This window comes from Chelonia mydas, chromosome 1, assembly GCF_015237465.2.
Source record: "Chelonia mydas isolate rCheMyd1 chromosome 1, rCheMyd1.pri.v2, whole genome shotgun sequence".
Taxonomy (NCBI): domain Eukaryota; kingdom Metazoa; phylum Chordata; order Testudines; family Cheloniidae; genus Chelonia; species Chelonia mydas.
Window position 1 is genome coordinate 262,770,209 of NC_057849.1, and position 14,999 is coordinate 262,785,207.

General features: G+C 41.5%; 1 protein-coding gene across 2 annotated transcripts in view; it reads right to left on the reverse strand.

The window, feature by feature from the left end:
- Positions 1-13,554, reverse strand: part of NR1H4 (nuclear receptor subfamily 1 group H member 4) — a 49,266-nt gene extending 35,712 nt beyond the window's left edge. For both annotated transcript variants that reach the window (XM_043524855.1, XM_007067693.3), the window contains exons 1-2: positions 13,421-13,554; positions 4,654-5,016 (exon numbers count right to left, since the gene is read on the reverse strand). In XM_043524855.1, the coding sequence (XP_043380790.1) occupies positions 4,654-5,016; positions 13,421-13,451 (394 nt within the window). In that variant the 5' untranslated portion in view covers positions 13,452-13,554. The remainder of the gene's footprint in view (positions 1-4,653; positions 5,017-13,420) is intronic.
- Positions 13,555-14,999: the final 1,445 nt, after the last annotated feature.

The window sequence follows — 14,999 nt, forward strand, 5'->3', positions numbered from 1 at the left end:
TAGTAATGTCAAAGTTAGTTCTCCACTATAAGCCCAATTTTTGACACATATCCCTTAGTAATGACAACTCCAGAGTTAAATCAAACGTACTGAAATGTCACGTGTGTGATCTTGTGCTAAGGGAGAATTTTTTGGGACAATCTGAGGCAAATCAGGCAAGATATTTGGAGAGACAGTGTCTGGGGGGAGGGTGGTTAAAAATAAGGTGTTTTTTTGCATTTTGACATTGCTAACCTTATCTGATCTTGCAAAATCTCAACAACTAGCTTCAGTTAGAAACTATGAATGTGTTTTGTTCTGTTAGCCTCAACAGTGATTAGGGTTAGTTATGGGTAGAACTCCCTTTTTCCGGCCCCAGTCCTGAAAGTTGTTCTTCACAGGCAGACCCTCACCAACTTTAATTGGGCTTTATACAGATACATTGAACAATTTGTGAGACTGGGGCTTCAGTGTATATCTTGTTTTTCCCACCCTGTCCCCTGTTGAAGTGTTTGGTTTTGCATCAGGTAGAGGTCATCTGGTGCATGAAAATAAACAAGAGCATGTTTGTGGTCTATCTCTCTCCTACAAAATGAATTTGAAATGAAATTAACCAGTTCTATCATATCCAAATACTGAATTGTATGTTGCATATACTGTATAAGACATTAAAGAACGAGGAGTTGCCTCTTCAACTAAAAGGACACAGTTTGATTCTAGCTCTTCCTTTTATGAAAAGTGCTCTACAATGAAACCCACCAAAAGAGTGAATTTACTATACCAGCACAGCTCCACAGAGTTAAGAACCATGAGAGCTGAACAATGCTGAGTCATGTCATGAGGAGAATGTCTGCTGAGAACTGGTGTTAAGACACAATGAGATAAACTCTACTTTGGTGTAACACCATTGACTTCACTATTTCCGAATCAAGTCTTCTAAATGCTACCCAATGAACAAGCAATGCATGCCTACTTTGAATGGTCAGACTATTGACATTTCAAAGAATACTGCTGAGTTCCATCACCACACAAACTGTCCTGACTTTCTAGAGAGAGCGAGAAGATGAATGTGGAATGACTTTAACAGGAAATATCTGTGGTTTGACAGGACATACATCAAGGATTATCAGGAATAATTTGGGGGTAATAAAAATCAGCTAGGCCATTTTGTAGGGGACAGAGTATATAATCCACTTTTCTGTCAATGTAAACGATTTTGTGACTTCAATAAATGAGTATGACACTATAGTCTGCCCCACTAAATTCATGTGACTTGTATACCACCCCTTTCCAGAGGGGTCTCTAGATTCCAGTTATGGTCCAAATGTGCTCTAAGGCCTCCTCACAGGGTATGTCTACACTGGAATTAGACATCTGCAGCTGGCCCATGCCACCTGACTGGGGCTTGTGTGGCTCAGGATACGGGGCTGCTTAACTGCGATGTAGACATTCATGCTCGGCCTACAGCCCGAGCTCTGGAACCCTCCCACCTCACAGGATCCTTGAGCCTAAGCTCCAGCAATGTCTACACTGCAATTAAACAGCCCCTTAGCCCAAGCCCAAGTCAGCTGGAACAGGCCAGCTGCAGATATTTTAATTGCAGTGTAGACATACCGAAAGAAGGTTTTATAATGCCTAACCAGGACAAGTGTTACAATGGAATAGACTGTAGAAAATATTGTAATATATAATACCCCAAACATTGTAATAACACTTGTAAACTGTCTCATTGTTTATGGACCATTATGCCATTATTGTAGAATGATGTAATAATTTATAACTGCACAATTAGGGATGAGAGATGTCCCACAGAAGTTTTCAATTTTTAAAGTATCTTTTAAAAAAATTCTAGCATAAGCCTAGATCTAAGAGGTGTGCATCCTGTTTAGTTTGCTTTTTGATTGATATTTTGGGGAACGGATAAATAGAAAATCAGATTTTCAAACCATTTTTTTCTTGCCAAGTGATGGGCAATATTCACATGTATTTGTATGTGGATAGTAATATAGTCACAAAAAACTGAATGTATGCACAGCTCCAGAATACAAATCTCTTGTGAGCCAATAAAACATGGTTTTTTTCCCCCACAAAAAAGAAGAGAGAGAATATAAGGTCAGCAGCCCTTTCAGTTTATAAGTAAACCACTCAAGGTTCACTAAATTCTCTTCAAAATTTCAAATATAAATAGACTGGTTTGTATTCAGGTATCACAGATATATTTAATTGGTTCTATCATGCTTTGCACTGGCTCTCTATTCAAATTGTAGATTAATATTGATAGTAATATCTTATTTTTATATAGAGCCTTTCATTCTGAAGGAGACCAAAGTGCTTAACTCCACACATTTAGCACCACTGAAATGCAGCCACCTCTGGGGTGAAGGGCACCAGAGAGGCAGAATGCTAAGACCATTAAAACATACTATCCAGCTTTTCAAACAGAATTGTTCTCCTCTCCCCCTTAGCACATCATCTTACTATTGCTTTAAGCCATTCTAAGATTTATTGCAGAAACATAATACATTAACCTTAAATAATTCAACTTTTACAGTCTTTGACCAAGGGTTGTGCTTTCCTCTGTAACTGATGTTGCAGCAATGAAACAGTGAAAACACAAAATGAATTATCCCAATAAAACAGTAATATAATGGTTTCACAGAATGATTTAAGTAAAATCAACAAGGAGACCTGAACATACATTTACTGTCACCACTGATCCCAACACTTACAGGAGAGTTGTACTTGGAATGACTTTGGCCCAAAATGTTTTTAGTTTTTACCATGTTGTTTCCTCAGTCTCTAGTTATAACTGCTGGGGAAATTACTACATTTAATTTGGTAAAAGCCATTTAATAGTGAGGGCAATTAATCACTGGAACAGCTTACCAAAGGAGGTCGTAAACTTATCATCACTTGGAGTCTTTAAATCAACACTGGATTTTTTTCTGAAAGATACACATAGTTCCATCCACAAGTTATTGGGCTCAAGAGTGTTGACTTATGTTGCAGGGAAGGATAATTCCCTTATTTGATGCAATTATCTACCAATGTGCCCTGGAAGAACCACCTCTAGGAGTAAGAGTTATTCAGCTGCTATGTCCTTGTCCTCTCTGCTGAAACTACCCACAACAGATCGCTAATAACAGTGAGTGGCTTTTTTTGCCACGTGTGGGCTCTGTTCACTGGGCACACTTAAAATGTTCATTCTAGTTTTAGAGATATTATCAATTTTGGAGGTATTCCTTATAGAATAATATTAAAATGATGACTGTTACTAGTCCTAGCACTGGAAATAATTTTTTAATTGCACCCATGCATTTCCCATAAATGGGCCACCAACAAGGTGCATTTCCCATAAATGGGCCACCAACAAGCCATCAGACGGTGACCACTTTCAGTCACTACTGACTTGGATTAGATGCTGAACTGACAACACAGAAGTGAAAAGCTCTTATACTACTACCAGTCCTTTCAGCTGCTCATTTTACCCTCATGCTGTCTTCTCAAGAAATGAAAGACATGCAATGTAATACTCTACAGATTGAATTTTTTGTGGGGAGGGGGGTTTAAACAATATTTACGGATCAGAACTCAGAAATGATGGAGGCTTGACCAGGGATAGTTCTTATTTTAAATCAACTGTTTGTTTTGCTGCTGCTGCTGACGACAATGATGGATGGATGGATGGATTGATTGATGATAGGTTTTGGTGGACAAACACTTTTGCTTTAAGTTTGACAGTCAACAGTGCTGCAAGGCAATGTATATTCTATATCCACTAAGGAATGAAACTACCAATGTGTCCCAGGGAAAATAATCATAGAATTATGGAAATGTATGACTGGAAGAGACCTTGAGAAGTCCTCAAGTCCAGCCCCTTGTGCTGAGGCAGGACCAAATAAACCTAGACCATCCTTGATAGGTGTCTGTCCAACCTGTTCTCAAAAACCTCCAGTGACGGGGATTCCGCAGCCTCCCTTGGAAGCCTGTTCCAGAGCTTAACCACCCTTCAATTCAGAAAGATTTTCCTAATCTCTACCCTCAATCTCCCTTGCTGCAGACTAAGCCCGTTATTTTTTTGCGACCTACCTTCTGTGGATGTGGAGAATATTTAATTCTCATCCTCTTTATAACAGCCGTTAACATATTGGAAGGCTGTTGTCAGATCACCCCCCTGAGCCTTCTTTTCTCAAGATTAAACATCCTCAATTTTTTAACCTTTTCTCAGAGGTCAGGTTTTCTAAAACTTTTGTCATTTTTATTGCTCTCCTCTGGGCTCTGCCCACATCTTTCCTGAAGTGGTGTGCCCAGAATTGGACATGGTGCTCCAGCTGTGGCCTCAGCAGTGCCACGTAGCATGAGACAGTTACCTCCTGTGTCTTACATACATACAACACTCCTGTTAATACAATCCAGAATGATATTGGCCTTCTTAGCAACTCCATCACATTGTTGACCCATATTCAATTTGTGATCCACTATACCCCCCAGATCCTTTTCAACAGTACTACCACCTAGCCAGTTAATAACAGTGCATTGGATCCAAATGCAAAGATCTAGAAAGGGTAAGCACTTGAATGAGCTTTTCAATTAAGACAAAATGAAATTTCAGAAATAAATATCCATTTCCCCCCAAACTTATTTTGTGACAGATTCATTCATATTTTGCCCTACCTTTGCACCCCTCGCAAGTCAGAGCATTATAGTGGTATCCAGATGCTTTGTCACCACAGACAACACATAGCTCTTCTCCTTTCACTCTTCCCGTGGAGTGGCCCAGTCTAGACTTCTTGGCTACAGGTATATCCGCTAGTTCTGTCTCTCTTGTGAAAAAGTTCTCACAGGGGATTCTCCTGAGTTCATACATTCCAGGGGAATACCATTCTTCAGGCTGCTGGGGGTAAAAGCCAAGGTTGGAATAATAAGGTGGTGATGAAATCTGAGGCTGAACTGGGGGGAACGGCATACTGCTGTACTGTGTATAAGGTGACACATCTGGTTCTTGCACTGGAGAACTCATTGCCTCTGTAAGAACACCTACATAATAATGCAGAAACAATATGCATTAGTACCGTTAAACCACAGTCACTGGAACAGTTTCCATTCCTAAATATACCAATCTCAGATACTGGAAAAAAATTATTTATTAATCCTAGAGATTGTATTGACTAAACATAAAGAACTCTAAAATAGTCTTGATAATATTTATACTTCCCTCAGCATCCAGAGGCCCCAGTCACAGAACCCCCTATGCACTAGGTCTGTACAAATACACAGAAAGACGCTCTCAGTATAAATTAACATTCTCAGCTACTTTATTACAGGCAGTGAAAATATTTTGCACTGCTATTTCCTTAGAAAATCTTGAAAGATTATTATTTCTACAGAGCTAAAAATGTACATGATGCTCTACAGACAATTAAGCGAAAGCAGTCCACGTTACAAAGGAGCTCTCAATCTGAATTAGACACAAAAACACAGCAAAGAAATGGAAACAGAAGCCAAGGGGCTATGGGAAGGAGGAAGGCTACAATAGTCAGATGGAGATACACATATCTTGTTCATTTCTGTTTTATTTGGAGTTAGTGTATCATAGCGTGAGGAAACACAGCTGGGAGAAAAGACAAAGGTGGGGTTTAGCAAGAGCTGGAAGGTTAACCAAATAAATGAGCCTTCAGGAGGGGTCTGAAGGGGAAGCATGAGATTACACGACACAGAGGATCAGGGAGGATATTCCAAGCAAAGAGAGTGATATGAGATACAGGAGGGGTTCCCAAACTGTGGGTTGTGGCCCAAAGGTGGAGCCATGGGTAGAGTTTGGTAAGGGCATGGCGGGGGGTGGGGGTTGTATTGTGAAGTGGACAGCAACAGAGTGGCGGCCAGCAATGGCTCCTGCCCAGGGCCAGATGTGCGCAGCGCACTGGCAGGTGGCAGAGGGCAAAGCGAAGCCGCGGGGCTATGGGCAGAGGGCAAGGAGAAGGGGCCGGCCCCCTGAGGCGGCAGCTCTCGGGACAGCTGGAGGATTTCTGGAGCGTTCGCAGCTCTTCCCACTCTGAGTCATTGCACCCTGTGATTCATGGCTGGCAGGCCCCCTGAAGTATCAGCCCCACAGCCTCCCCCAAGGAGAAGGGTTCAATGGCGCTGCTCTGTTTCCTCCTGGACAATGCCATGATCAGGACCATTATAGGTAAGGCTAAGGTTTAGTCATGGGCATTTTTAGTAAAAATCATGGACAGGTCATGAGCAATAAACAAAAATTCACATCCCCGTGACCTGTCCATGACTTGTACTATATACCCCTGACTAAATCTTTGGTGTTCTGGGGGGCTCTAGGGGCACAGCTGCTGCTCTGGAAGGGGGACTCTGGGGCACCCGCTGGTGCTGAGGCGGGCTCCAGGGTGCCTGCTGGTGCTGGGGGGGTTCTGGGGCGCCTTCTGATGCTTGGGGTGGTGGCTCCGGGGCACCTGCTGGGGTGTCCACTGGTGCTGGGAGGGGGGCAGCACAGGACTAGCACTGCTGCTGCTGGCAGGGGACAGCCCTGCTGACCCAGGACCACTGCCGCAGCTGCTCTGGCACGGCGGGGGACTGCCCTGCCAGCCCGGGACCACCACGCCGCTGCTGGCGGGGAACAGTCTGGGACTGCCACCGCTGCTGGCGGGGGGGCAGCCCGGGACCACCACTGTTGGGGGGGTGTACATCTGGCCCCAGGGCTGCCCGAGCTGTTCAGGTGGCCCTGGGGTCAATTGCACCTGCCGGCTGCAGAAGTCACAGAAGTACTGGAAAGTCATGGAATCCCTGACTTCCGTGACCTGCGTGACAAACTCGCAGTCTTAATTATAGGTAACGGCCAGGCCCAGCCCAAGTGCCTGCCTCTGTCCAGCACTGGCAGCTCCCAAACCCTTCCCTCGTTCACGGGCAGAGGGTGTCTGTGAGGTATCCCAGGATGATGGCTGGGTGACTGGGGCAGCTTTGCCAGGTGACAAGCTCAAGGTACTCACTGAGCTGCTGAGGCGGAGGGTGTCAGCGGGGGCTGACTGTGGAACCTGCCTTGCCCCTTTGCCCTCTGAGTGTCCCACAATGCCCCTCTCCCTGACGGACACGTGGCAGCCTGGGAAGGCCAGGCTGTGTGCTCGGCAGCCCCATCCCTGATTTACCATTTGATCAGCCTGAGGGAACAATGACTCACCTGCCTGGTGGGCAAGGCGGGAGTGGACAGTATCATACTGTATAGGCTGATAGCGGGGGGCATAATTTAAAGGTTCATCAACCCTGAAACCAGCTCGAGTCATGGCCTTACCCTGGCAATCCCCACCACCACCTTTACCCTCAGTGTCCTCTCTTGGAAAGCAGTGTGAAGTGTTACTAATGGGCCACAGTGCCTATTTCAGTTGCACAGGTGGGCCGCAGGGGAAAAAACCTGGGAACCCCTATGATAAAGTGCAGATTAAGGGCTAGATTTGTACCCCTTTGGTGAAACGGCTATTGAAGACAAGGGAGTTTTTTCCCAAATAAGGACTGCAGCATTAACCTCTTAAGACAATAACAAATCATGGCACCAGCTAACCAAATGTGATAAGGAATTGAAGCAGTTACTGTAAAAGCAGCATACAACAATGAAGTCCTAGAGATAAATAGCACCAACAGAAGGCTCCCTTAGCCTTGTACTTTATGGACTTGTTAAAATTCTATTAGTCACTTTCAAAATGCAAACAAATTAAAATTAAATCTCACAGTTATAACCAGTTCAACAACACTCAATACTCCCTCTGTGATGTAGTTTAAATCTAAGAAACATAATCAGTAAGTTGGACAGAGAAGAGGAAAGTGATTTACAAATTACAATAAACTTTCTGTTCAAGAAAGTCCATATCCTGGTGCTATTGAAGGGCATGGCAAAATTCACATTGACCCACGGGGAATTGGCTCTGTGAGAAGTAACTATATTTCCAGGAAGTTACTCAGTTCAGCTTTAGATAACTCCTTTTCTCTCTGTATTTAATGTTGAGTGGGCTTGGAGGAAAGCTTGAGATCTCAGTAAACACTGTTAAGTCTACTGTAACACAATGACAGGTGATAGCTCAGGTTTTGACATATCTGCAGTAAGGCAACAAACATTCATCCATGAGGATTTGTAAGATTTTATCACAAGAGGCATTTTGTGCAATAAATTGTGTGTTTCAAGGTTCCAAACCTGTGAGATGCTGAATGCCCTCAACTCCCACTGAAGTCTATGGTGAGACAGATGAGAAACCCTGTAGATAAACTGTCATTGATGAACATTGCTAAGTGTACTTTTTTAACTTGTACCGTATTTACAAATCAGAAGAAATTTAGTATTTTTTTCTGCTTTCCTTTTCGAGGGATAATCACCAGAAAAGAGGGTGTGGCTGGGAACTCTGAGGAGCACTTCTACCAGTACAAAAACAGTCCCTCTCTCCCCCACCCCACCCCAGGTTTCCATCAATTCAAAGGAGTCAAAAGGAAAGGAGAAGTACCAACAATAAAAGATAGGAACACCTGCAATGACAGCAAGACATTATTAGCTATGAAAGGGGTCCTTCTATTCTGTCACCCTTCAAGCAATACCAGAACCATAACTTCCTGTTTTAACTAAACTCTCATTCCAGATGTCCCATGGCATCAGCTGTGCTACATCTTGCTCCCTTACCAGCATACAACACTGCAAAAGTTGACGCAAATCACTTTTCAGTATCTACTTAGGCTGTAGCCCACGAAAGCTTATGCTCAAATAAATTTGTTAGTCTCTACGGTGCCACAAGTACTTCTGTTCTTTTTACTTGCTTAGATGGTACACCATCAACATAGCATCCACTCATGTACTGACGTGTACAGTTAGCAGAAGCAGAGATGCTGCCATAGGACAAGCAGACATAGGTATGTCTGAAAAGCTGTGGGACAAAGCCAAAGGAGGACAATGGTGCTACATACCACTAATAATTATTTAAATTACAGTAGCACTTAGTGATCCCAGATACTATCAGGATATTAATACATAGTAAAAGATGATCCCTGCTCTAAAGAGCTTCCACTCTAAATAGACCAGACAAAGACACAAGTACATTATCCCCTTCTTACCAGTGGGGAACCAAGGCAAAAACATTTTGGGACTTGCTGGAGGTCACACAAGAAGTATGTGGAAGAGCTTAAAATTGAACCAAGGTCTCCTAATTCTCAATCTCATGCTTTAACCATAAGACTATCGTTGATATCTGTCAGCAGCAGCACAGAAAAACACGGGCAAGATGTTGTGTTAACAATGAGTTGCTGTAGGCTCTATTGCTTTGCAGGAGACTCCAATGTAAAACAAAGTTCTGGGTACTTGTGGGCACAGTATTAATAAATATTTGGCCTGTTTCTGTTAATTATATTTTCAATTTATTGTGACTGTTACTTAGTAAGATTGTTCAAAATTATTTATGTAGAAAAACAAGAGTTACTTTAGTTTCCAACTATACAACCACTGCACAAATATTTAGTATCTGTTTTGTAGAAACAACTTTTAGTTATGGGCACATAACATGCCATTTGCTAATTTTTAATTATTTGGTTGATTGATTTACACAAATGGGAGTGGGAAGATCCCAGGACTAAAATAAAAAATACATTATTCATTTTTACTTTTATGTCATTTCCAAGAAATGCTACAGAAGCTTTAAACCACTTTCCTGATCTGCTCAGGGCTTTGAAATAATAGTAAGAGACTGCAGCACTCCTCCCAAAAAGAAAAACAAATCAATCCAGGGTTTTACAGTGGGTTCAGTACAATGCTGGGACAGAACTGTGGGAGTTTAGTTAGACCTGTGTAGACATGTACAAAACCTCTCATAGTTCCTAGAGCTGCATATTTGTTTCCAGAAGAAACCAAATACACACAAATCTCTCTATATTTGGCTAAACCTGAATAACCCATACATCTTTATTTCTCTCACCTAGCCTTCCCACAATAACACCACATTAAAAAAAATAATTAATTACGGCCAGTCCCTGCTCACTGAGGGGTAAAGGGAGGGAGGGAGAGAGAGACAGATCTTTATATCCACACTTTAAAGTGCTGGTAGGCACTCAGGATATGTCTACACTGCAATTAGACTCCCGCAGCTGGCCGACTCAGGCTCGCAGGGCTCGAGCTAAGGGGCCGTTTAATTGTGATATAGACAGTCTGGCTCAGGCTGCAGCCCAAGCTCTGGGACCCTCCCACCTTGCAGAGTCTTAGAGCCCAGGATCCATCCTGAGCCTAAATGTCTATACCGCAGTTAAACAGCCCCTTAGTCCAAGTCAGATGGCACAGGCTAGCAGCTTGTTTTTAACTGCAGTGTAGAGATACACTCAGATACTATAGTGATGGGGACCTGCCTTTGATTTTCAAGGTAACTTATCCTAGGTCTTGTCTACCCAAGAAAGATGCCCCAGTTCAATTTAAGGTGTAGTTTAAAACTGATTTCCCCCACCTGAATTTTTGGGATTATCAGTTTGTGAAAATTATCAGGAGTTTGATTTTATTTGGGGTGGGAGGGGAGGTTCTACTTTCAGAAAGGGGAAAATGTCAAAAATCTCCAAAACTCTCATGGGAAAGGAAAACCATTCCCATCCAGTTCTATACACAAGGCCTTCTTGAAGAGGCTTACTAGAACAATTAGCTTCTTATAATAAAACTAATTTGATTTTATCTTGCTGACTGGAATGTGCATATGATTTTATTAATGTATTAATGGAGAGTATAGATCAGATTCTGACATTACTTACACTACTGTAAAGCAAGATTTCAGAGTAGCGGCCGTGTTAGTTTCCGCAAAAAGAAAAGGAATACTTGTGGCACCTTAGAGACGAACAAATTTATTTGAGCATAAGCTTTCATGAGCTACAGCTCACTTCATCGGATGCATGTAGTGGAAAATACAGTGGGGAGATTTTATATACACAGACAGCATGAAACAATGGGTGTTACCATACACACTGTAATGTATACCTTCAAATCAGCGGCACTGCTATGGGTACCTGCATGGCCCCACAGTATGCCAACATTTTTATGGCTGACTTAGAACAACGCTTCCTCAGCTCTCGTCCCCTAATGCCCCTACTCTACTTGCGCTACATTGATGACATCTACATCATCTGGACCCATGGAAAAGAAGCTCTTGAGGAATTCCACCATGATTTCAACAATTTCCATCCCACCATCAACCTCAGCCTGGACCAGTCCACACAAGAGATCCACTTCCTGGACACTACAGTGCTAATAAGCGATGGTCACATAAACACCCCCTATATCGGAAACCTACTGACCGCTATGCCTACCTACATGCCTCCAGCTTTCACCCAGACCACACCACACGATCCATTGTCTACAGCCAAGCTTTACGATACAACCGCACTTGCTCCAATCCCTCAGACAGAGATAAACACCTACAAGATCTCTATCAAGCATTCTTACAACTACAATACCCTCCTGCTGAAGTGAAGAAACAGACTGACAGAGCCGGAAGAGTACCCAGAAGTTACCTACTACAGGACAGGCCCAACAAAGAAAATAACAGAACGCCACTAGCCATCACCTTCAGCCCTCAACTAAAACCTCTCCAACGCATTATCAAGGATCTACAACCTATCCTGAAGGATGACCCATCACTCTCACAGATCTTGGGAGACAGGCCAGTCCTTGCTTACAGACAGCCCCCCAACCTGAAGCAAATACTCACCAGCAACCACACACCACACAACAGAACCACTAACCCAGGAACCTATCCTTGCAACAAAGCCCGTTGCCAACTGTGCCCACATATCTATTCAGAGGACACCATCATAGGGCCTAATCATATCAGCTACACTATCAGAGGCTCGTTCACCTGCACATCTACCAATGTGATATATGCCATTATGTGCCAGCAATGCCCCTCTGCCATGTACATTGGCCAAACTGGACAGTCTCTATGTAAAAGAATAAATGGACACAAATCAGACATCAAGAATTATAACATTAAAAAACCAGTCGGAGAACACTTCAATCTCTTTGGTCACTCGATTACAGACCTAAAAGTGACAATTCTTCAACAAAAAACTTCAAAAACAGACTCCAACGAGAGACTGCTGAATTGGAATTAATTTCCAAACTGGATACAATTAACTTAGGCTTGAATAAAGACTGGGAGTGGATGTGTCATTACACAAAGTAAAACTATTTCCCAATGTTTATTTCCCCCCCTTACTGTTCCTCACACGTTCTTGTTGAACTGCTGGAAATGGCCCACCTTGATTATCACTACTAAAGTTTCCCTCCCCGCCTTCCTGCTGGTAATAGCTCACCTTACCTGATCACTCTTGTTACAGTGTGTATGGTAACACCCATTGTTTCATGTTCTCTGTGTATATAAAATCTCCCCACTGTATTTTCCACTACATGCATCCGATGAATTGAGGTGTAGCTCACAAAAGCTTAGGCTTAAATAAATTTGTTAGTCTCTAAGGTGCCACAAGTCCTCCTTTTCTTTTTGTAAAGCAAGAGTGACTCCGCTGACAGCAATGGAGTTACAGCAGTGTAAATCAGTGTAAGTGGGATCAGAAGCAGACCCATTGTCTCTGGTAATGTATTATGTTCATATGTTCTTACTGTTCCATTACACTTTTCATATCAGAAACACACATGTAATCATTTTTGAAATATGATAATTGAAATAAATACTAATAGGTCTGAAAAAATTGGGGGTTATGTTTTGCAAAAGAAATTGTAATTAGAACATTTCACAAAATGTCTCAAATTTTACTAATGTTGTCAGAATGAAATTTTATTTCTTGAATCTGGCCATCAGTTTGTGAATACTTTCCCATTATGTAATTGGTGGGTGAGATTTGTTGAAGATTTTTTTTTCCAATTTTACATGTGAATATTTTGGGTGGGATTTTAAAAAGCTCTCAGCATTTGCTTAACTGGACTCCCATTGAAGTAAAAGGAAGTTTTACCATCAGAGTTTAGCCATCACTGACTGCTTTTGAAAATCTCACCCTTTATTTTCAGTATTATGTTGAAATTATATACAGGCTGTAGAATTTGTATGCAAAATATTACAGAAGTTACAGTGGTAGTGCATTGGCACAACAAATATTGTCAATATAAAACTATAAGAAAAAGAACAGCAAACAAATTAAACCTTAAGGCCTCGAGCCTGCTAATAAAACTAATGTAACGTAAGAGTCACAGAGAGCAAATGATCTTAAGCCAAAAAGAACAAAATGTATTTCCTGTGATTCACAGGATAAACCAAAATGGGAAACATAAGCTAATCAATTGGCTTAAGTACTGAAAAAACTATTATCAGGTGTCTAAGGGCATGGGCTAGACAGCCTCTGGCATCAAGCTGATTCACAGCATTTAACAGATATATTGTACAATGTAATAGATCAAACATGAGCTTGAACAATATCCTACCGTTAGCAGTCTTCATTCCAACCATTTCCATGACAATTCCTGAAAAACTTGGGCTATTTAACGTGTTGTTCTCTTTACTTTTTCTTGTCAGTACTTATCATCTACACTTCCTTAGTCCTGCTTCCTTAATATCTTGTTGCTTTACTCTGAACTGAAAACTAGAACTTCCTTTAAGACTAGCTAAGGCGTGATACAGGCCAGAGGTTATATAGTTTACTGATTAACTTCATTACAGTGAAGCCTATTTCTAATTGCTTGAGAGAATAACAATGCCAAATTACAGTATAAATGTCCTTTACTAAAATCTGGATACCTTTCTCTGGGTGAGTGGATTCAAGGGGGCTCTTCCAAATAGCTCCTCCATTACAATTTTGTAATTTTTTGTTTTCATTCACCTTAGTATTTTGTATAAATAAAAATCTACTACTTTTTTTAGGTGACTAAACTTAATAGATTAACCATTCAAAATCATTTTGACTGGCTGATGCAGCACGTGCATCATAGGCACAGAGAAAACTCTATTATTTTAGGATGGCCAAATTCTGTCATCTTTACCCAGACAAGAATCACGTGTTCTAGAAAATTCTTGGTCAATAAAATTGCTCAGGAAAGTATCCACGATACCTGGTAGTAAGTGTATGTAGAATCAGGCCCTAAAGGTATATCATTCCTTTTAAAAGCTAAAAACCTGCACAGGAGGAACTGAGCACACAAGTGATTCTCTGTTGTCCTGTCCTATCAAATGACCTTGTGCCACATAGCTTTATTCATTCACGTCCTTCAGGTTTAGTTGAGGTATTTCTCATTATTTTAGAACATCTTTCAGGTTACTTCTGCTCCACTGGATCATTTGTTGTCCATAATTATTGTACATACATAATGTTCTGTTTTAGTTTTTGCTGCTTTGTTTCCCTTTGACTTGGAAGTCGACCACTTGCCTATTTATCATAATGATAATGCCAGATGCTGCACCATCTGCCAGATGGTGCTGGATACAAATAGTTAGCTACTTCATCTTATGATCTTTTGGTTGTTAAATAGTTTCTGACCATTGATTTTAGAGATTTTTTAAAAACCAAACAAAAGCTAACAAATGGATCCAGTCTCTACAATTCATTAAGGTGCTATGTCACTGATACAGCTACTATATAGCATTTACTTTTGAGGTTTTTTTTCATTGTCCAGTCATTAAGCGCTGCTTAAATATGTTGCTTTGTTTTCTGCTTCTTACATTAATTTATTCTTGTATCTCACTATCCACTCCAGGGGGTCTTTTAATGAATTCTATAAAAAATACTCATGCCATCAAAAATACTTCTACTCTATTTTTCCCATTCTTCTCCAACTTGTCACATTTCCAGTGAGTTTGACATATCTAGTTATTTCCCACGTGTATTGTGTTACATTCTGGGGAGAAATTGCTGGAAATCAGCACCAGTTCATAGACTTTAAGGCCATAAGGGACCATCCTGGTCATCCATTCTGACCTCCTGCACATCATAGGCTGCAGAACTTTACCCACCCACTCCTGCAATAGGCTCGTAATCTCTAGCTGAGTTAATGAAGTTTTCAAATCTTG